Source organism: Rhinoderma darwinii, chromosome 5 (assembly GCF_050947455.1).
Source record: "Rhinoderma darwinii isolate aRhiDar2 chromosome 5, aRhiDar2.hap1, whole genome shotgun sequence".
Lineage (NCBI taxonomy): Eukaryota > Metazoa > Chordata > Amphibia > Anura > Rhinodermatidae > Rhinoderma > Rhinoderma darwinii.
In genome coordinates, this window is record NC_134691.1 from 23,523,976 (window position 1) to 23,548,483 (window position 24,508).

The following is a 24,508-nucleotide window of genomic DNA, read 5'->3' on the forward strand; positions in this document are numbered from 1 at the left end:
AATCCCATAAGAAAATTCTGCTAATAAAAAATTCATTATATACAGGTCGTATTATAAATTAAAGGGGACCTACGAGCCCTTTGGTGACCCTCTACCCCTAGGTCAAAAGCTTTATGCTCATCGTAAGTTGATGAAGCTATCCTCTTCTGGGCACATTATGGGAAAAGATGGAGGAGAGAAAGAAGACTAACAGCAATAAGATGGATGGTGATCCAAACAAGACATTCTGGAAAAACCCAGTCATCAAGAGTTAAAACGGACTCAACGACACGTAAAAAGTTTGTGCCATCTTGACCAGACCCTTTTTAATTGAAACTGGCAAGGCGATCACAAGCTTCAGAAACCCCCATGGTCAGCTTCTAGAAGTCTGTCTTACACCATACATTTCTCTTGCAGGTGGCCGCTGCAGGGGAAATGTAGTATTACTTGTAGGCCATTCAAATGAATGGCCAACCATATAGTATATGGACGGGATGTTCTGCCTCTGGCCTATAGATGGAGGTCTTAAGCTTCTTCAAAATATGGGATTTTTAAATGGCTTACCTTAAATTTACCAATAATCCTGTCATCATGGACACTATGGTCATCATCATTGGCTTTGCCCCTCAAGAGTTCAAATGTTCTCACCCAATCTTCAAAGTTCTGGAATTCACTCTCTAGTTCCCCATCGTATATCTGAAGCAGAAAAACATGTCTGGCTTTATAGATTAAATTGGGAGGGCAGTAGAATGACAGAAATAATACACAACTTAATCAACAGCTGAGGAAACCTCCTAGGGCACAGCTATATTGCTTGCCTAGGAGGGCCTGTACAAATGCCTCAAGAAGAATGACCACAGAATGTGCTACTCAAGAACACAGAAGGAAGTGGATGTCAGAAGAAATGTGTTTAGTCCTATTTTAAAGAATGAAGCAGCCATCAGATGACAGCTGCTCCACTCTCTCCATCTTGTATTGATCCTTCTTGTAAAGCTGCTTTGATAGGATATCTAGACGACTACAAAGTCTGGGGACATGACGGGAATTGGTGAAAACTAAGATGCCTTGTTAGAACATAAGTTGCTGTCAGAGGTGTCTGGCAACGGTAGGTCTCCCTCTTCCCTATTGAATGAATAAACATGCATGCATGGCTGTTTATGGGAAGGCCGGGGAGATAGGTGTCAGCAGAAGAGGGATTGGTTGGCTGACAGCTTAAGTTTATGGCCGAACCTTCCTGAGAACAAGCTGTTTGTTCCCCTGCAATACCGGCTAAGGGTACTCAGGGAAAATCATCACTCTGCACTATCTGGCCATCCAGGCATCCTGGGTACTAAGCACCTCATTGCTAGAAACTATTGGTGGCCTGGGTTGCCTAAAGACGTTAAGGCCTACATCGCCACTTGTGAAATTTGTGCTAGGTCCAAGACTCCCAGGTCCCGACTAGCGGGCTTACTATGTTCTTTGCCCATTCCCCAGAGACCTTGGACCCATATCTCTATGGATTTTATCACCGATCTCCCTCGATCTCAAGGCAAGTCGGTGGTGTGGGTTGTAGTAGACCACTTTAGTAAGATGTGCCACTTTGTGCCCCTCAAGAAACTATCCAATGCCAAGACGTTAGCTACCTTGTTTGTCAAAACACATCCTGCGTCTCCATGGGGTTCCTGTCAATATTGTTTCTGACAGAGGGGTACAATTTGTTTCATTGTTTTGGAGAGCTTTCTGTAAAAAGTTGGAGATTGATCTGTCCTTCTCCTCGGCCTTCCATCCTGAAACTAATGGCCAAACTGAGAGGACTAATCAGTCTCTAGAACAATATTTAAGGTGTTTTATCTCTGACTGTCAATATGATTGGGTCTCCTTCATTCCTCTCGCCGAATTTTCCCTTAATAACCGGGTCAGTAACTCGTCAGGGGTCTCCCCCTTTTTCTGTAATTTTGGGTTTAATCCACGGGTCTCCTCCGTTTCACCTGGTGGTTCCAACAATCCCGAGGTAGATGTCGTTCATCGGGAACTGTGCACAGTCTGGGCCCAGGTTCAGAAGAACCTAGAGGCATCCCAGAGCATACAAAAGACTCAGGCAGATAGAAGACGTTCTGCTAACCCCTTGTTTGTGGTCGGGGATCTGGTGTGGCTGTCTTCCAAAAATTTGCGCCTTAAGGTTCCGTCCAAAAAATTTGCTCCCTGGTTTATAGGGCCATACAAGGTCATTGAGGTCCTTAACCCTGTCTTCTTCCGGCTGGAGTTACCCCCGTCTTTTCAAATACACGACGTGTTTCATGCCTCCCTCCTGAAAAGCTGCTCCCCGTCCTTGGTTACTTCGAGGAAACCTCCGGTCCCGGTTCTCACCCCTGAAGGGGTAGAATTCGAGGTGGCCAAGATTGTGGACAGCAGGATTGTACCCGCCCGGGATGTTCACGCTGGGGTATTGCTCAGGAGGTTCCATCGTCGGTTCCCTAATAAGCCAGGTCCACCTAGGAAGGGTCCAGTGGCCCCTCATAAAAGGGGGGGTACTGTAAAGGATCTGCCAGACACAGCTTCTGTATCAACGCCCGTGGTTAATCAGTCTGCATCTGCTCCTAGCTCTGATAGAGTGACTCGATCAGCTACCACTCAGGCTGGTAGGCTAAGGAGTGGGAGAACCTATCACAGCCTGGCCAAACGGTTCTAGCTCCCACCCTCGGTCTATGTATACCTTAATTTGCTTCTTGTCTTTGCCTGTGATTCTCTCTTGTTTACTGGCTCTGCTGTTCCAGCTATTACTATTGACCTCAGCTTCATTTTGATCCTGGCTTTACTGACTACGCTCCTGCTCTGCGTTTGGTACCTCGTACACTCCAGGCTTGACTCGGCTCGTTCACTACTCTTGTTGCTCACGGTATTGCCGTGGGCAACTGCCCCTTTTCCCTTAGCTTCTGTGTTCCGTTCTCTGTTTGTCTGTCGGGCACATATTGAGCATAGGGACCGTCGCCCAGTTGTACGCCGTCGCCTAGGACGGGTCGTGCAAGTAGGCAGGGACTGAGTGGCGGGTAGATTAGGGCTCACCTGTCTGTCTCCCTACCCCGTCATTACAGTACGGCTGCAAGATGTGATTAGATAAGTCATTTTTGCTTTTCCACATCTGATACTATAATAATAATAATAATAATAATAATAATAATAATCTTTATATAGCGCCACATACAAGTGCTATACAATTCAGTGGGAACATGTACAAATCAGACATTACATAGTAAAAAAACTGACAGATCAAACAAGAGTGAGGACGCTATTCGCAAGAGGTTACAAACTATTAGAAAATATGGCTGACGCAAAATGTAAAAACTGCTTGTTAAGTTCAATGATCCAGCCATCTTTTATACACACGGGGTAGTAACATAAAGCTGCATAAACAGGTCACCTGCCAGTATCTGTGTATGACAGACATGAAGTGCAATAGGGTGCAAGGAGTGTGGGGGATACTGCTGAATGAGGGGGGTCAGGTTCTGAGGAATAATGTGTGAAAAGGAAAGGAGTAATTTTATGGAATGTGATAGGCTTTCCTATAAAGATGTGTTTTCAGGGCACACTCAAAACTGTGAATGTTGGGAACTAATCTGATTGTCTGGGGTAGCGCATTTCAGGGGATTGGTGCAGCACGAGAGAAGTTTTGGAGGCGGGAGTGGGAGTTTGGGATTATGGAAGATATTATTCTCAGATCTTTGGCAGACGTAGAGCACGGGTAGGGTGGTAGAGAGAGATGAGGGAGGAGATGTAAGGTGGTGCAGCACTGTGGAGAGCTTTGTGAGTGAGAGTAAGAAGTTACAATTTTCTTCTAAAGGTAATGGGCAACCAGTGCAGTGACTGGCACAGGGTAGAGGAATTGGTGTATTGGTCCTGCGCAGTAACTGGCATAGGGTAGAAGCATTGGTGTAGCAGTCCAGTGCAGTGATTGGCACAGGGTAGACACATTGGTATAGCAGTCCAGTACAGTGACTGGCACAGGGTGGAGGCATTGGTCTAGCAGTCCAGTGCAGTGATTGGCACAGGGTAGAATAATTAGTTCAGCAGTCCAGTTCAGTTACCTACAAAGGGTAGAGGCATTGGTGTAGCGGTCCAGTGCAGTGACTGGCACAGGGTAGAGGCATTGATGTAGCAGTCCAGTGCAGTGACTGGCACAGGGTAAAGGCATTGATGTAGAGGTCCAGTGCAGTGAGTTGCGCAAGGCAAGGGCATTAGTGCAGCAGTCCAGTTCAGTTACCTGCACAGGGTAGAGGAATTGGTTAGCGGTCCAGTGCAGTGACTGGCACAGTGTAGAGGCATGGATGTAGCGGTCTAGTGCAGTGACTGGCACAGGGAAGAGGCATCGGTTTAGTGGTCCAGTGCAGTGACTGGCACAGGGTGGAGCATTGGTGTAGTGGTTCAGTGCAGTGACTGGCACAGGGTAGAGCCATTGGTGTAGCAGTCCAGTGCAGTGACTGGTACAGGGTAGAGGCGTTGGTATAGCGGTCCAGTGTAGTGATTGGCACAGGTTAGAGACATTGGTGTAGCGTTTGGTCAGAAAGATGAGCCTGGCTGCTGCATTAAGGGAAGCTGAAGGGAAGGACCTCCAAGGTTGTGTTCTCAGGAATACTGCCAGTGGCATACGCATCACGGGAAAGACATCAGAAGCTCAGGGAGTTAAATGCATGGCTTAAGTCTTGGTGTTGAGGAGAAGGCTTTGGGTTCCTAGAGCACTGGGCTGACTTTTCATTGGGGTAAAAACTGTATTCTGCAGATGATTTGCACCTGAATGGAAGGTGGTCCGCTCTGCTGGGGGAGAGAATTCTAGCTAGGGTGGCGGAGTATTTAAACTAGGGCTGAGGAGGGAGGTCAATGTAGAAAATAAAGTGGTAGTTTGGTTACATAGGGGTCAGACTATATTGGTGGGGGGAGAATAGACTGTGGGGAGAGGACTAGTCAAAAGGATAGGAAATCCTTTTATTACAAAACATTGGAAAATAAAAATGCTCAAATAGTTTCTGCAACGGAACGTGACAATTTGAAATGCAAGTTAAAGTGTTTGTTCACAAATGCCAGAAGTCTAGCAAGCAAAATGGGGGAGCTGGAGGCCTTGGTATAGGAGGAACATATTGATATAATTGGTGTAGCTGAAACATGGCTAGACTCTTCACATGACTGGGCTGTAAATCTACAGGGTTTTACACTGTTTTGAAAAGACAGGGCATATAGGAAAGGCAGTGGTGTATGTCTGTATGTGAGAAGATATATGAAGGCGGTGGTGTATGTCTGTATGTGAGAAGTGATATGAAGGCGGTGGTGTATGTCTGTATGTATGTGAGAAGTGATATGAAGGCGGTGGTGTATGTCTGTATGTGAGAAGTGATATGAAGGTGGGGGTGTATGTCTGTATGTGAGACGTGATATGAAGGGGTTGAAGGGGTTAAACAGCGATCAGCAGTAACTGACATTGCCGCAATTGCAGCGGGATGTCAGCTGTGTTTTACAGCTGACACCTGCTGAAGATGAAGCGCGCACAGCTCTTTTGCCCGCTTCATCTTCATGACGGGTCTGGTACGTCGGATTGCGGGAATCTGCTTGTTATGCCGACGTACCGGACCCGTCAATTTGCGGGAAGGGGTTAAGGATAGATTGGAGAAGGGAGAGTTTAGTGAGTGGAAGACGATTAGTAATGAGTTACAGTAATCAAGACGAGAGAGAATGAGAGCGGCAATGAGAGATTCCAGAGTAAAAAATGGGCAGATTCTGGAGATGTTTTTGAGGTGAAAGCGACAGGAACGTGAAAGTGATTGAATGTGAGGAATAAAGGAAAGATCGGAGTCAAAAATAATCTCGAGACAGCGTGCGTGCTGCCTGGGAATTATGGTAGTGAGATGGAGGCATAAGGTTTAGGAGGGTTAGTAGATGGTGGGTACATAAGGAGTTTTTAAGGACATTTCTTAACCTGCAGAGTTGTGAGTTTCGGTCCTTCTTGCTTTTGTTTAATCACATCGATTCCCTTTTTGCCATCTTTCTTCCTTTTTTCCGGCTCGTCTTCTACCATCAATGTGACATGTCCTTTTGTCTTTGAAGTCTTAGGGGCTGCAAATAAATAAACCCATGAATGTACTGGAGTGTTTTGTAGCTCGTGAATTGTATATTCAGACACACGCAAAGTATGGCGATTATGTTCATAGCCCATAAGTCCCTGAATATTGATTGGCTGATAGGGTTTACAAAGGGAGCAGGTAATAAAGTATTATTGAGCATGTTCAGATTAATGTGCATGGACTCCCATTGCCATTCACACATGTACGGCATTACACAGAGTCATGATCAGCCCTTATTAAGGACCGCTAGGAATATATGTGCTGCCTATCTCCCATAGCAATGAATGGCGCTGTATTATGGATCCGTACAACAAACATCCATCATATTGACCAAATGTAATAGTAGTACTTAGAGCAGAAAATCTCCACATCCTATAACATTGTGCACACATGTATTAAGCACCCATGCACCAAAAAATATCAGTTCTAGTAGCAATATATTTTTATATACTACTATATAAAGATGAGTTAAACCGAGCAAAGAAAGGACCAAGGAGTCTTTAAGTCAAAATATATATATATATAATCTTTTTATTCAACAATATTACACTATCAATACAATAGGAATTTCTAAAAATGAATCACAAATAAAAGCTTATCACCATATAATATATGTTCATTTCTACATTCACTCTGAATATAATATGTCATCATGTATTTCTTGTGCACGGATGTATGTACATGAAATATATGCATATATCTATTTAAGAATGATTTACAGTTTATTAAATAAATTTATTATATTCCATACACTTTATCTATTTATTGTAACACCTCACTATGTCACATTCAACACAAAATATGTGTATGTTTATATTTATTTATATATGCACTTCTTAACACAGTATACTTTGTATGAATATGGTTTTCACGTTTACTGATCACTGAATATCCTTTATATGTTATAATATAAAGTGATATTCTTTTAAATCCATTGCGCATTCCGTTGTAAATCATGTGGTGTATATCAAAACGACTTTTTTAGTGTTATAATAATTATATACAAATTTATAAATTACATATTTCTATAGATCGCTATGGGTATTGACATATTTACAAATATTGAACACTCATTTTTCACTGCATGGAGTGCAATCTTTCTCTACACGTAATTATATCGTACCTGGTGGAATTATCATTAACGTACCTCAATCTAGTGCGCATGCGCTGGCGTCCTTGGCAACTCACTATGGGTCGGCATCTGAATGTGCGCGGGATGAAGGGCGCCGTTGTGACATCATCACGCGGCGCACCCATCCCGCATCACATGATGCCCACACCATGTGATGTCTGTCTATTGACAAACGCGGTCATGACGCCACAGCTGATTGAGGTAAATGTATGGGAGAATACTTTCACCTGGCCAATCGATTTCTGATTGGTCGTTATCTTAGATTAATAGGAGGGTTATACTTGTAGATGCCACCCCCGGACGAAGGCGGATGCCGAAACGCGTTGGGGCCGGCCGCCATTCTTGGAGTCTCAGCTACATGGGTTAGTACTCTGCTAGCACTTCGTTTTTTACCAATTGCTACTGGTTGTTGTCTGGGCTTTAATACGTACATGGGTATCATTCCAGCATTCAGACATGTATTAGTCGTTGTGGACACTACATGATGTGGTGTAATAGTCCTGTTTCAATTGCACTGTGCAAAACTGTGAGTTACATCCCTTTCACCCACTCTGCAAGCAGTATTAACATATTACCTGTAGCTTGTATATCTCACCTCATGTCACTTGACATCTCTGTTTTGAGGTATATACTTATTCACATGATTATATTTTGACCTATATTTGACTCATGTGGTGGCCATGCTTTTATTTGTGATTCATTTTTAGAAATTCCTATTGTATTGATAGTGTAATATTGTTGAATAAAAAGATTACATATATATATATTTTGACTTAAAGACTCCTTGGTCCTTTCTTTGCTCGGTTTAATATATTTTGGGAGTACAGTCGCAAGTTATAAGGGAGTACACATATATATTGTGCCAGATGATGCAGCATGCATGCCCTGTATATAGGATTTATTATATAAAGATGAGGCACGTCACATTGCCAATGCGTTAACAGTTATTTTAACAATGAAAAGTGTCGAAATACATGTTCATGAATGAAAGTGCTTTGCTTTTTGCTGCTGAGAGACATGGTTGTCTGTAAAACAGCACTCCAGATGGCTGAGCATGACATTGCACCTAACATTATTAATTGGCCTTATAATGTTTTTTACAACTTGCTAAATGGAATTTACATATATAACTTAAATGATAAAGTAAATATAAATGATGTACTGCTTTACATAGCTGCTGAAATCATTAGAGAGATCTAATATACCATGATGACCTGTGCACTGTTGTTATCGTCACACTATCCAGCTTTCTAAGAGTTCCTATGTTTTCATAATTTTTTTCTCAAAGTGATAAAAAAAATCTGAGCTGATCCATTTCATAATATACTGTCTTTATAGAGATCGAACCTTTCCTTTTTCCTTTTTCTGATTCAGAATCTACTGCTTCCCCTTATACGAGTTAACACTGCACATAGAGCGTTGTGCTGATATTGCTTAATGTACGTTCACTTAAATTCCAAAATGTATATCACTGCCTTAATGAACGATTAAAATTGATCTTTATTGTAGTAATCAGTACTAAAAAATAGGCTGAGTAGCCAAAAAGAACTGTATAAGGCGAAAGCAGGTAAACCAGTAGGGAAACGCTAGAGCTGTGTCCCTATATGTGTGTCCCAACGCGTTTCAGCGCCCTCAGTTATTAGTGCGCGTCATCAGGGGTCACAATGTAAGTTATTTGCATTAAAAACACAGGTAGGCCGGTTAGCACATGTAGCGTGCCATTAACATTCACCCGGCTCGTGCACGACACTAGTCAGCTGAAACGCGTTGGGACACACATATAGGGTCACAGCTCTAGTGGCAGGGATCACCAGGTTTATAATATAACGTATAGGGACTCTACCATATACGCAATTACAGATACACATGGACAACTTCAGTATCCACTAGCGTTTCCCTACTGGTTTACCTGCTTTCGCCTTATACAGTTCTTTTTGGCTACTCAGCCTATTTTTTAGTACTGATTACTACAATAAAGATCAATTTTAATCGTTCATTAAGGCAGTGATATATGCTTCCCCTTATACAGTCATCTAGCTAAATGATAAAAATCTACCTTCCTGCAGTCACCACTAGAGGGAGCTCGATGCATTTGAATTTATACATTCACCATTGAATTCAATGGAAGCTGTATAAATCTACATGCAGTGATCTCCTTCTAGTAATTACAGAAGAGCCCTGGGGAATTGTAAAAAAACCAATAATAAAGTACTTTAGTAAGTAGTGACAACCACAGGCAGCCAAAATGTTAACCTTTAAAGCTGAATTCGCACACAACTTTTCGCTGCGTTCTTCGAATTATTTTCGCTGACCTTTTCCAAAGCATTTATTTTTAGGTAAAAAACGCTGCAGCCAGATGTTACTTTAAAGTCTATAGTGAATTAATGATAAGGCAACACACAAAGTGTTTTAGTTAGTGCCAATTTTTTTTAAATTTTCGGGTTCAGAAGCGTTTTTTTCAAAACCCGACATGCTCTGGGTAAGGCATATTTTTCTGTTATTTTTCACAAAGGCTTCCTGAAAACGCGTTTTGCCTAATTCCTATAGTCAATGGGAGTCCTAATTACGTGCCAAAAAACGCACCAAAAACGCACACAAAACGCTAGCGTTTTGACACGTTTGCACGTTGTTTTCTTTTAGCGCCGTGTTAACAAGGCCTTCAGTTTTGTTTTTGTTTTTTTTCATAATAGGCTATGGTTTATCACTGGTATATGCCATCACTTAGTGCTTAGTGGGGGTCCGACTGCTGATACCGCTCTGGCACTTGCTCTTGACAAATCAACTGGTGGCTCACGTACTTTTCTTTCGCAGGGTCCTTCTACTGTCTATGTCTGCCCCTGGTTCAGCCTGGAACTTTCATTATTGAAATTTGAGTATTGCAGGGTAATAAAATATGAATTAAAGTGACCCTCACTACGTACAACATGTGTCCTCAGTGTTAGGGTATGTTCACACGCAGTAGCAAATTATGTCTGAAATTACCGAGTTGCTTTCAGGCGAAAACAGCTCCTGAATTTCAGACGTTTTTGCAAGTACTCGCGTTTTTCGCGGCGTCTTTTCGGACGTTATTGGAGCTGTTTTTCAATGGAGTCAATGGAAAACGGCTACAAAAACGTCCCAAGAAGTGACATGCACTCCTTTGACGCGGGCGTCTTTTTACGCGCCATATTTTGACAGTGACGCGTAAAATTACACCTCGTCTGAACAGAACATCGTAAATCCCATTGAAAGTAATGGGGAGATGTTTGCAGGCGTAATGGAGCCGTCTTTTCAGGCGGAATTCGAGGCGTAAAACGCCCGAATTACGTCTGAAAATAGACCGTGTGAACATACCCTGAGATGGCAGCATTCAGCTTGTTTTTCTACCTATTTCTATATTATGATATACTTGTATATATGTATACTCACTTTCCTCAGCTGGTGGTGGCGGTGACGATGTGCTTGCTGCAATAGCTTTGGCCTAACGAAAACAGATATTCAGAGTCTATCATATAAGTTAAATCAGTTCACCAAGATTAGAAAAGTATGGCTGCTTTCTTCTAAAAACAGCACCGCACCTGTCCACAGGCTGTGTGTGATATTACAGGTCAGCACAATGAACTTCAATGGAGCTGAGCTGCAACACCAGACACAACCCATGGACAGGTGTGGCGCTGTTTCTGGAAGAGAGTAGCCATGTTTCTCTAATCCTGTACAGTGAAAAAGTGGAGCACATATCAAACAATGTCCTTTTTTAGCACAATACATGGAGTCGAAAAATGTCACTCACCTGTGCAACCCGAGTCCTATGAGTCTTATGTTTCTACTCATGGTCCTCGCAAGGCAGCATTTTTTTTTTTTAAAGTGCTGATCAGACAGCTGAAGGTTTGTTACAATGTATCAGTCTGGGCAATCCTATTGAACTAATACATACCAGAAGCACAAATCTCTCTCCTATCCTGGAATCCAGACTCCTTACTTTCTACCTAGAATGACCCATTGTAACAAACCCATCAGCTGTGTGAGCAGAAGAAAGAAAGCTTTAACACCATTAGGGTAGCTGTGCACGCAGCGCTGTTACGAAAAACATTTTTTGTGTCTTTTTCCTGGCTTTTTTTGCGGCAAGAAAACACTGCGGCCAGATGTTAGCTGGAAGCCATTGTAGAAATATTAAAGTGTAACTAAACGTTCTGACATGTCATAAGTTTGGATTGGTGGGGGTCAAGACCATTTTTAGTAATGCTGTATCTTAGCAGTTAAAGGGGTTTTTCTATAATAATTATGTATCACCTATCCACAGGATAGGTGACAAATGTCTAATTGATGGGGTCTGACCGCTGGGACCCCCACCGATCAAGAGAATAAGTGTCCCAGAGTCCCCTATGGGAATGGAGTGGTACTGCGCATGTTTAGCCACCGCTGCATTCGCTGTCTATGGGACTTGTCAGAAGTTTTGCTTGGTGGGGGTCCCAGCACTGAGACCCCAACCAATTGCTAAAATGAAGCGGCAGAAGGGCTCGCGTGAGCGCTCAGCCGCTTCGTTTCTGTTTGGCTTTTTCCGGAAAGCCGATGTATTGGAGTACAGACTCATAGGCTTTCTATTGAGCCCGTACTCCGATACATTATAATCCCATAGGCACTCAATGTGTTGCCATACAATGCCCATGTGCCCTAATCGTCCCTTGAAGCAATACATATAGGGCAATACATCCCTATCACTGAATCCGATGTCGCTTTGCTTAATTTTTTTTCTTGCAGATTCTCATGGAATCTATGAGTAAAATGTCTCCATGTGCCTTTGGAGGGACATTACGGACCCATTTGAACACCATATTACGACATAAATCCGTACTAGGGCTGTGTGCTGAGGCCCCAGGACTGTAATGTGTCCATTCTGTAACCGATAGTTTTATAGTCGTTTTCCCTTGTTCCTGTAATTACTTCTAAGTACAACAGCAGATCACCATGAGGAATGTAGAAATAAAGGCGCCGTGGGGTATGACCGGGCACAGACATTACTAATAAGAGTGGAAGACATATTGAATACTGAATCCTTAAACGCCTAGCAGGAAAATATTATACAAACACATTTAATAATTTTATCACTCAGCATTATGAATTGTAAAAGAATGTTCTCCTGGAACTCGGTTTAATTACTTGTAAATTAATCCCGCAACGAAGGATCTCATTAACAAACAGGAATAGATGAAGTGTTCTATTAATGTCGGTATATCTCCTGTAGCTTCATCTGATGTTTAATGAGCGGGATCCTCTGGGAGTCAGCGCTATAGGATGACATTACATTACATATACAGTGAAGGAAATAAGTATTTGATCCCTTGCTGATTTTGTAAGTTTGCCCACTGTCAAAGACATGAACAGTCTAGAATTTTTAGGCTAGGTTAATTTTACCAGTGAGAGATAGATTATATAAAAAAACAAAACAGAAAATCACATTGTCAAAATTATATATATTTATTTGCATTGTGCACAGAGAAATAAGTATTTGATCCCTTTGGCAAACAAGACTTAATACTTGGTGGCAAAACCCTTGTTGGCAAGCACAGCAGTCAGATGTTTTTTGTAGTTGATGATGAGGTTTGCACACATGTTAGATGGAATTTTGGCCCACTCCTCTTTGCAGATCATCTGTAAATCATTAAGATTTCGATGCTGTCGCTTGGCAACTCGGATCTTCAGTTCCCTCCATAAGTTTTCGATGGGATTAAGGTCTGGAGACTGGCTAGGCCACTCCATGACCTTAATGTGCTTCTTTTTGAGCCACTCCTTTGTTGCCTTGGCTGTATGTTTCAGGTCATTGTCGTGCTGGAAGACCCAGCCACGAACCATTTTTAATGTCCTGGTGGACGGAAGGAGGTTGTCACTCAGGATTTGATGGTACATGGCTCCATCCATTCTCCCATTGATGCGGTGAAGTAGACCTGTGCCCTTAGCAGAGAAACACCCCCAAACATAATGTTTCCACCTCCATGCTTGACAGTGGGGACGGTGTTCTTTGGGTCATAGGCAGCATTTCTCTTCCTCCAAACACGGCGAGTTGAGTTAATGCCAAAGAGCTCAATTTTAGTCTTATCTGACCACAGCACCTTCTCCCAATCACTCTCAGAATCATCCAGATGTTCATTTGCAAACTTCAGATGGGCCTGTACATGTGCCTTCTTGAGCAGGGGGACCTTGCGGGCACTGCAGGATTTTAATCCATTACGGCGTAATGTGTTACCAATGGTTTTCTTGGTGACTGTGGTCCCAGCTGCCTTAAGATCATTAACAAGTTCCCCCCGTGTAGTTTTCGGCTGAGCTCTCACCTTCCTCAGGATCAAGGATACCCCACGAGGTGAGATTTTGCATGTAGCCCCAGATCGATGTCGATTGACAGTTATTTTGTATGCCTTCCATTTTCTTACTATTGCACCAACAGTTGTCTCCTTCTCACCCAGCGTCTTACTTATGGTTTTGTAGCCCATTCCAGCCTTGTACAGGTCTATGATCTTGTCCCTGACATCCTTAGAAAGTTCTTTGGTCTTGCCCATGTTGTAGAGGTTAGAGTCAGACTGATTAATTGAGTATGTGGACAGGAGTCTTTTATACAGGTGACCATGTAAGACAGCTGTCTTTAATGCAGGCACCAAGTTGATTTGGAGCGTGTAACTGGTCTGGAGAAGGCTGAACTCTTAATGGTTGGTAGGGGATCAAATACTTATTTCTCTGTGCACAATGCAAATAAATATATATCATTTTGACAATGTGATTTTCTGTTTTGTTTTTTTATATAATCTATCTCTCACTGGTAAAATTAGCCAAGCCTAAAAATTCTAGACTGTTCATGTCTTTGACAGTGGGCAAACTTAAAAAGTCAGCAAGGGATCAAATACTTATTTCCTTCACTGTACATTCTTATTCTTTTCACAGACCAATTGCCTTAAATGGGTCGAGTCTGTCACGAGAATCTATCTATCTATCTATCTATCTATCTATCTATCTATCTATCTATCTATCTATCTATCTATCTATCTATCTATCTATCTCTGTCTTTGACACCAAAACGAAGCTCGTTCGCAGAGTGAAATCCGGCACACTTTTCAAGTAGAATGGAAGCTGCTGCCGGACAGTAAGATGACGACTTCCGGCCGCGGCTTCCGGCTATATGTTCAGGCGCAAGGAATAGGAGCGTAGACCAGCGGAGGCGGCGGCGGCAGTTAATTTATGTTCGTGTATGTGATGTGTGTATTATGTTCATGTGATACTGTCTGCTGAGCCCTGTATCGAATCCTCCTACACTGTGCAGTCGCTCAGAAAATGGCGACACACAGTGTAGGAGGTTTGAAGATTCAAACCCTTCCTTCTACTGGCACTAGCCAGAAGAAGGGAGGGGGGAATGTGTGAGGACACTAGAGAGAGTGTGTCCACCCCAAATTTGCAGCATAAATCAATGAGGTTGCTTTACCACAGTGACCATGCTGCAATTTTGGGAACTGCTCCCTCTAGTGCCCAGGACATGGAAATGTTAGAAATTAGAATCTAATTTATAATATTTCCTGACTTGTGAAAAAATTTAGAAACGAAAACAATGTGTAATCACTTAAATAATTGTTTAACTGAAAAAAAATAATAATAATTCTAGCGACACATTCCCTTTAATATCAGGGCGCATTCAATCAGATCCACCACAGCCTCATGGGCGGAAAAGTCAAATCTCTCTCTGAATCAAATCTGTAAGGCAGCAACGTGGACATCACCATCCAACTTTGTGAAGCACTACCGGCTGGATGTCCATTCTGCAGAGGGTTCGGCCTTTTGGCGAACGAGTGCTTAAAGATGCTACTACGTCTTCCCTCCCTTGATACACTGCTTTATAAGTTTCCTGTGTATGTGCTGCTGTAGGACAAACAGGAATTGGAAAATGTACTTACTAAAAAACTGAAAAGTCAAAGCAGCCCAGTTGTAGTGGGTGCTACCCCAGGATCCGGCTCACCTCCCTCCAGCAAAATAAGACAAAATGGGCAGCACTCCTTGAATCTGCTATACTATACTCACACTGCGGCTCAGTCTGGTACGTAAATCCTTTCCATATACATAGAAGCGACTAATGACATATCGTATCATGGTTAAAAAGCGGGCATCAGCTGTACACACCTTCTGCATCTTCTCCAGGGATGCGTAGTATTTTGACCACCAGTCTATGACGTTTTCAGCTGACTCGTCTGCTATGGTTCTCTTTTTCTTTTTAGTGGAACGTCTCATAGAACCTCTCACTAGTTCCTGAAAAGTAAAAGAAGAATTGTTAGAAAGAAATGTAAAGATGCTAGTAATGTTGATAGTGGGGTAGGGCAGTAGGGTCATGGTGCCCCAACGATGACCAACAGCTAATATTTTCGTAGGCAAGATTATCCCAAATGACTGTTTACACTAATGGTCCCCTTCCTGACCAGAATGCATGAATTAATTGCAAACAGTCCAGCATCTCTTTCCTTCGTTCAGCACTGTGAATGACATTGGTGAGAATTGGGAGGGACTTAATTAAAGGGGTTGTCCAGAATTAGAAAAACATGGCTGCTTCCTTCCAAAAACATTGCCTGTCAACATTGCCTGTCCGCAACCCATGGACACACCAGTCCATGGGTTGTGTCTGGTATTGCAGCTCAGCTTTATTGAAGTGAACGGGGCAGACCTGCGTTACCACACACAACCGATAGCAAAACTCCAATTGGTGCCCTCTACTGGTGCTGATTCTTGACATCAGTGTGGCAATAACCTATGGCATTTGCTTCTCACTTGCTTGCCCACATTACAATGATTGTAGAGAAGGGGAGTCCTGTGCAGGATCACACCGCACATAGGAAATGCGGATACAAGAAGCCTAAGATGGGCACTAAAATGTTAACGGGAAAGGTAAAAAAATCGCAATGTCGTTTATACAGTAGATTTCGGAAGCAAATAGAATTTCATTACACAACATGATTCCTAACAGGGAGTAGCCTTTCAGGTAACACTACTTTCCATAGACACCTACCACAGAAATTAGCAGCCATAATAACTCCTGTGTATAGTTCCCACAGCCTTAATTATAAGACAGCAACCAGAATAGGAGACCTGATATATACCAATCACTGAAATGGACATTTAATTGAAATTTTACTTTTCTCATGTATCTGATTATGTTATATATATTTTATCCCATACACAACTGTAATATTTATTGTGGTAACAATTGAAATATTCCATATTCTTGTTTAAAGCAGTTATAGTCTTGCATATAGAGGGCAGTATTATAGTAGTTATTTCCTGATAGTCTTTGGCCGCACAACACATATGGGTTTTAGTCCCCGAGGTACAATTAAGCAGAGACAGGTTAATTATCAATAACTATTTACGCAATTAAGAACTTCTCCCTATAAGTATGTACCGGTGACCGGGCCCCAGCGTATTTTTTCTTTCTCTCTAGGAAGCGGTTCGGAGACAGTTCCCTGTCCTACCACAAGGAAAATATTTATTCCGGGCTGTATACAGGGCTGCGCCTCTGTCCCTCAGCCGCGAAGGTGTATCAAGATGGTGGACATTCCTTGGTACACGGCGACGGGGCACCTTACCTCACCCCAGGTAACAGTAGCAGGAGGAGGAGGATTCCCTGCTGGAGCATCCCCCGTCATCTAGGTCCGAGGCGAATTGCCGGACCGGTCGCCTACGCTCTCCCGGTATCCGGAAGTGCTGCTCGGCGTTAAAGAGGCATGGATGGAGGTGGAAGTGATGTTAGCCTTGACCCCGCCCCCCAGATGTGACGCGCGGAGGCAGCGGGCTATATAATGCCGGCATCTCCTTTGAAAGATGGCGCGCTCTTCCTCTGGATAGCCCTCTGCTTGCTAAGGTTAGTACGGCTGTTTACATTGATGGGTCCGTATGTGTCTCTATGCTGATGGCTATGCACATTTCCTATCATATGTTTGTTTCTGCTCTTAGAAGAGGAGGCAGGAAAAGGACCCACAAATCCAGGCACAGGCTTTGCAGAAAATACCTCCAGCCTCTGCCTGATGACATTGTATCAGATCTATGTATATCGTGCTCCACCCCAGTTACCTCCCTCCCAGGAAGGATTCCAGGGGATTTATGCAATGGTTCAAACAACAGTTATCTGTAGCTTTTGAGGATGCCAAATCATCACACCATTCTAAAAGGGCCAGGCGCTCTTACTCTCAACCGCCTCAATACCAGGAGGATTCCTCCTCAGCAGGAGGTTCAGATTCAGAGGTGGTCTCTGACTCTCCAGATTTTGACGACCCCCAAGAATGTTATATCCTGAATAAGGATAAGCTCCATGACCTCCTCAGAGCGCTGAAGGATACATTGGAGACGAGGAAAGAGGTTGAACACAAGTCTAAAAAGGACAGACTGTTCTATTTTTCCTATTTCCAAGGGGAAAACTTTTCCCAGTCATCTAGTCCTAACGGAATGGATGAAGCGGGATTGGGATAAGCCAGAAAGAAAGGCAGAACTGGACTCACGGTTCAGAAACCTTTACAGGCTGGATGAATCCGGCTATAAGGAATGGGGAAATGTACCAACGGTGGATTTGCCAGTGGTTAAATTGGCAAAGAAAGCTGTTTTTCCATCTGATGAATCAGCCCTGCTGAAAGACCCCATGGACCGCAAAGCGGATTCCCTCTTGAAGAAAGTATATACTTCATCAGTGGGCTCGTGCAAGGCCTCCTTGTCTTCAGTACCAGTGGCTAGAGCACTCCGGGTCTGGCTAAGCCATTTATTGAGGAATCCAGAGGAATGAGTCCCAAGGGCAGAAATTCTCCAGTCCCTCCCAGTAATGAAGGCAGCCTCAGAGTTCCTGTGTGACTCCCAATTAGATAGCATAAAGTATGCATCTAGAGTCCTATCCCTTTCAAATGCAGCCAGAAGAGCTCATTGGCTCAAATTATGGTCGGGGGATAATCTCTCCAAAAGTAATTTTTGTAGTCTCCCTTTCCAGCCGGAATCCTTGTTTGGTCCCCAACTTACGGATATCTTGAATTCCTTAGGGGAATACAAAGGGTCCAGGTTTCCTGAGCATAAAAAGGATACCAGGCGTTACTTTGGGGATCAGAAAAGAAGGTCCCCAAAGTTCAAAAGAAGGTTTCCAGACCGTCAGCGCATGTTTAGAACAAAGCAGGAAAACCCTTCCTCCTTTCGGAAGGAAAACCCCAATCAAAATCCCAACGATTTATGACACCAAGCCAATCCTACAGGTAGGAGCGAGGCTTCAGAGGTTCTCCTCTCGTTGGTCGGTGACATCATCCGACAAGTGGGTGACAACCATCAGAAGAGGATACTCTTGGAGTTCAAACAGTTCCCCCCAGACCACTTTGTCCTCAACATGCATCAGAATCCGATAGTCCATCAGCTTCTACAGGTTTTTCTCCAGAAAGCAGCCCTGGAAGCTGTTCCAGTCTCAGAAAGGGGGCAAGGAGTTTACTCCAGAGTGTTCCCAGTGCCCTAATCAGATGGCAGTTGGAGACTGGTTATAGACCTGACCTTCCTCAATCAATATCTGGTGAGGAGAACTTTTAAGATGGAGACCATCCGGTCAGTGATGAACCTTCTGGAGAGGAACGATGTTCTTGCAACGATCGACCTTACGGACGCATACTTGCATGTCCCTATTCTGGCCGCTCACAGAAAGTTCCTTCGACTGGTGGTCAAGAGGCAGGGTGGAGTAGAGCATTTCCAGTTCACCTGCCTACCATATGGGATTTCGTCGACACCCTGAGTGTTCACAAAAATTTTAGTGGTCCTAACCGCAGTGCTAAGGCTGAAGGGGATATGTGTGGTGCCTTATTTAGACGACTGACTAATAAAAGCGCCATCAAAATCCCTGTTCCAAGAACATCTCCAAACCACATCGGAATTTCTTCACTTTTACGGGTTCCTGGTGAACTTCAGAAAGTCACAGCTCTCGCCATCACAGAATCTGAAATTCTTAGGATTCATGGTGAATTCCCGGTCGATGACAGTCAAGTTGTCTCCAGAGAGGATTACTGCAATTCGGGGTTAAATAGAACACCTTATTTTCCATCCGAATATATCTGTTCGAGGAGCTATGAAAGTCCTAGGTCTAATGACCTCATCCACAGATGAGGTCCCCTGGGCCAAAGCTCACATGAGATCATTGTAGCTTGACATCCTCAGATCCTTGGACAAAAATGTCAGAAATCTGGATGCTCTCTTCAAAGTCTCCAACTTCACTCTTCAAGACCTTAAAGGGAATGTGTTGCCAGCAAAACATGTTGTTTTTTTTTTTATTAAACAGTTAGTGTATAGGTGATTAAACATTGTTCTAATTTTTTATTTTTATTTCACGAGTCAGGAAATATTATAAATTGGATTCAATTTATAATATTTCCCAGCACTGGTCACTAGATGGAGCCATTCCCAAAATTGCAGCATTGCATGTGGTAAAGCAACCACATTGCTTTATGCTGCAAAATTGGGTAAAAATCCCTCGCTCTAGTGAGCTCTCAGAATCCCCCCCTCCTTTATCCTGGCTAGTGCCGGGATAAACGAGGGGTTTGAACGGTCTAACCTCCTACACTGTGTGTCGCCATTTTTTGAGCTAACACACAGTGTAGAAGGTTAACATACAGTAGTAAACACACTGAAACACGAACATACATAGAAATAACTTACCTGCTCCAGTCGCCGCCGCTCCCTCCGGTCCATCCGCTCCGTCTGCTGCCGCTGCTCCATGTGCACAAGTCCGGAAGCCGCGACCGGAAGTAGTAATCTTACTGTCCGGCCGCGACTTCCGGTCCACAGGAAAATGGCGCCGGACGGCGCGCATTTCAAATTGAACTGTGTGGGAGCGGCGCATGCGCCGTTCCCACACAGCGGCGTACACGAAAGTGGATGGAACGGGCCCCGTTCGCAGTCCCTATGGGACTGGAGCTGCCGTATTCCATGTCTGTATGTGTCGTTAATCGACACATACAGAAATGGAAAAAAAAATGGCAGCCCCCATGGGGAAGAAAAAGTGTAAAAATAAAAAAAAGTAACACACAAACACACAAATTAATCCAAACGTTTTTAATAAAGCACTAACATCTTTAACATATTAAAACAAATTTTTGGGTGACACTGTTCCTTTAACTGGTGGTTAATCCCAGACACTCTCTGGTCTGGCAAGTCTCTCGTTCCCCCACCACAGAAAGTCCTCACAATGGATGCTTCCTCCTGGGGCTGGGGTGCGCATGTAGATCACCTATGAGTTCAGAACAGATGGAGACAGAAGGAAGTGTCACTATCCTCCAACATGAGGGAACTCAGAGCAGTGAGATTGTCTCTAATATCTTTTCAATCTCATCTACAAAATGCCAAAATCCTGGTCCAGTCGGACAACCTAGCGACTGTTTTCTATATAAACAAGCAAGGAGGAACAAGGAGTGTCTCAATGTCGGCCGATTGCAGACGACCTATGAGTTGGGCAGAACAACACTCTTTAGAAATTTCAGCAGTTCACATCAAGAGCTCGATGAACCACACTGCAGATTTCCTCAGACGCAATATCCTCCATCCGGGGGAGTGGAGTCTCAACCTTCAGGCCTTCAGCAGCTTAACTGCCACATGAGGAATGACAGACTTGGATGTGATGGCATCGGAAGAGAACAACAAAGTCCCCAGCTTCTGTTCTCTGTACCACACGCGCCATGCGGTACCATTAGATGGTGTAACGTCTGTGGTCGCTGACCATGAACTCCTTCCATCCAGTTGACACACTTCAAGTTAGAGACATTCCCCCGGGGAGGACTTTTGTGTGTCTGGCAGACAGAAGAAGAATCCTCCGATGGGGACACCATTCCAAACTGCAATTTTAAAAGGTATATATTTTTGAAAATAAATATATATTAAAAGTGGATATAGGAAAGCGCTACTCAAAGGAAGGATAGGCAGAGTGATAATAATGGTTGGATTTATTTAGCAAAGAAGGGCAACGCGTTTTAACACAGAACCTGCTTCTTTATCAGGCCAAAAAAGGGTAAAAACATAACAAAACAAACATCTTAAATACACATGTGGATTATGGGGGAGGAGATCAAAGGAAAAAAACACCAAACACAAGCAATCAATTACACAGACCACAACTGATGTAAATGACATCATCACGGATTAAGATACAATCAAAATTAAAACGGAAAAAAAACAAAAACAGTAACATAAGATATGTTTAAGATGATGGATGATCAAAAGATGAAATAGGTACAATGTAACAAGTTTAGGGAGATATAAGACAAACACATATTCAGAGCGTGAGATATAAGAATAAAGACATCGGCTAGCAAATGCTACAGAAACCTTGCAAATGAAGTAAGGATGAGAAGTATTTACCGGTATTAAGAAGAATTGAGCTCAGCAAGGACGTGGAGAAGCCAGATGTAGCGGCACAAGGGAAATGTAGGAGCGAAAATACTGCCCGCCGGCGTCAGCGTATTCAAGGAAACCTGAGGAGCTACGGTGGCCGTAGAGGTAAAAAAAGGATAGCGAAAGCTAAGCAGATCCGTCACGCTACGGAGGAGAAAGAGATGCGTATGAAGGCCACCGTAGCGTGACGGATCTGTTTCGCTTTTTCTATCCTTTTATTACCTCTACGGCCACCATAGTTTCTCAGGTTTCCTTGACAACGCGGGATGTTTTTTCGCTCCTTTATTTCCCTTGTGCCGCTACATCTGGCTTCTCCACGTCCTTGCTGAGCTCAATTCTTCTTAATACCGGTAAAAACTTCTCATCCTTGCTTCATTTGCAAGGTTTTTGTAGCCGATGTCTGTATTTTTATATCTCACGCTCTGAATATGTGTTTGTCTTATATCTCCCGAAACTTGTTACATTGTACCTATGTTTTGCATTTCATCTTTTGATCATCCATCATCTTAAACATATATCTTATGTTACTGCTTTTTTTCCGGTTTTAATTTTGATTGTATCTTAATCCCTGATGACGTCATTTACATCAGTTGTGGTCTGTGTAATTGATTGCTTGTGTTTGGCGTTTTTTTCCTTTGATCTCCCCCCCCCCCCCCTAATCCACATGTGTATTTAAGATTTCGTTTTGTTATGTTTTCACCCTTTTTTGGCCTGATGAAGACGCAGGTTCTGTGTTGAAACGCGTTGCCCTTCTTTGCAAAATAAATCCACCCATTATTATCACTCTGCCTATCCTTCCTTTGAGTAGCACTTTCCTATATCCACTTTTTATATATTTTTTTTCAAAAATATATACTTTTTTAAAATTGCTATTTCTCGCGGCACAATATAATTGATGCCGGCATCTGGATATTGAAAGCTGAAACCTTATTTACCACTGCCTACATCTTTAACCATTTAACGACCGGCGTATAGTGTTTTTACGTCAGTCGTTCAGGGTAGTTCTTCTGAAGCGACGCGTTTCCACGTCGGCATTTCAGAGTAGTTCTTCTGAAGCGACGCGTTTCCACGTCGGCACTTCAGAAGAAGTTTCCCCGCATCGTGCAGGGTGCTGCTGAAGCCCGGGCTGTTAGCAACAGCCTCGGGCTTCAGGGAAACGATCGGAGACCACTAGCAGTGGTCTTCGATCATATTTAACCCCTCAGATGCGGTGCTGAATAGCGGGCACCGCATCTCAGTGATTTTAGAGGGAGGGAGCGCCCTCTCTCATCCCACTGGCATCCCCGCGTGCATCGTGCGGTGCCGATGGGTTCTATCACAGCCTGGGGCCTAACAAAGGCCCCCAGGTCTGCCTTTAGTAATTGCCTGTTAGACCATGCTAGAGGCATGACCTAACATGTGCCTGTCAGTTTTACACTGACTGGCAATAATACACTGCAATACCGAAGTATTGCAGTGTATTATAATAGCGATCAGAAGTCTGCACAGTAAAGTCCCCCAGTGGGACTAAAAATAAAGTAAAAAAAAAAAAAGGTTAAAGTTTGAAATAAATAAATAAATGTCCCAAGTAAAAATTTTTTAAAAAAAAAACACTTTTTCCCCTTACAAAATACTTTATGAAAAAAGTTACTCATATTTGGTATTGCCACGTCCGTAACAAACCCAACTATAAAATGATTACATTTTACATAGCAAAAAAAAAGCCCTCATACAGCTGCATCGGTCAAAAAATAAAAAAGTTATGGCTCTTAAAATATGGCAACACAAAAGCAAATAATTTTGAAAAAAATTGGTTTTTACTGTGTAAAAGTAGGAAAACAAACAAATCCATATAAATTTGGTATCGCCGCAATCATAACGACGCGCTGAATAAAGTTATTATGTTATTATAATACACGGTAAACGGCGTAAAATTAAGACGCAAAACAAATGGCGAAATTTCTGTTTTTTTTACAGTACCCCACTAAAAAAAGTTATTAAAAAGTTAATCAATAAATTATATGTACCCCAAAATGATGCTATTATAAAATACAACTTGTCCCACAAAGAAAAAGTCCTTATACAGCTATGTCGACACAAAAATAAAAAAGTTATAGCTCTTTGAATGCGACGATTGAAAAATGTAAAAAATTGCTCGGTCATTAAGGTTTAAAATTCCTTCGGTATTAAGGGGTTAAATTGTACCTGCCAGTACAAACTACCCTAGGTGAGTGCAATAACTTACCATTACTACGAATTACCCGACCTATCAGGTTTATCTTGCACTATGTGGCGCTGTGTACGTTTTTTTCTTTCCAGATACCACAGTTCCAAACTGGCAGGGCACGTGGGTGTCCATAAGACCCGAGACTTGATTGCTCGTCAGTTCTGGTGGCCCAAGCTGCCCAAAGACATCACAGACTTTGTCTCCTTCTGCACGGTGTGCGCAGCAAATAAAGTTGCCTACTCCAAACCGGCGGGCCTGCTACAGACGCTGCCTGTGCCCGATGCCCCCATGCAGCATATTGCTATGGACTTTGTCACGGACCTGCCTCTCTCTGCTGGCTGCAGTACGGTCTCGGTGGTGGTGGACCGATTCTCCAATATGGCTCATTTCGTTCCACTGACCAGTCTACCGTCCGCTTTTCGACTTGTCGCCCTCTTCATCCAACACATCTTCCGCCTGCATGGCTTGCCTAGGCATATTATGTCTGATCGGGGGGTTCAGTTCACCTCGAAGTTCTGGAGAGCCCTCTGCGTACTCCTCGGTGTGAAGTTGGACATTTCCTCAGCCTACCATCCCCAGTCCAATGGTCAAGTAGAGAGAATTAATCAGATTATGGAGAACTATCTACAACATTTTATCTCCAGGCAGCATGATGACTGGGTGCAGCTGCTTCCTTGGGCTGAGTTCTCCTACAACAACCACACTAGT

At 43.2% G+C, this 24,508-nt stretch overlaps 1 protein-coding gene across 1 annotated transcript in view; it reads right to left on the reverse strand.

The window, feature by feature from the left end:
- Positions 1-24,508, reverse strand: part of FER1L6 (fer-1 like family member 6) — a 91,410-nt gene that overhangs the window by 22,568 nt on the left and 44,334 nt on the right. The window contains exons 18-21 of the mRNA XM_075827964.1: positions 15,334-15,459; positions 10,609-10,660; positions 5,924-6,060; positions 544-675 (exon numbers count right to left, since the gene is read on the reverse strand). Coding sequence (XP_075684079.1) covers positions 544-675; positions 5,924-6,060; positions 10,609-10,660; positions 15,334-15,459 — 447 coding nt within the window. The remainder of the gene's footprint in view (positions 1-543; positions 676-5,923; positions 6,061-10,608; positions 10,661-15,333; positions 15,460-24,508) is intronic.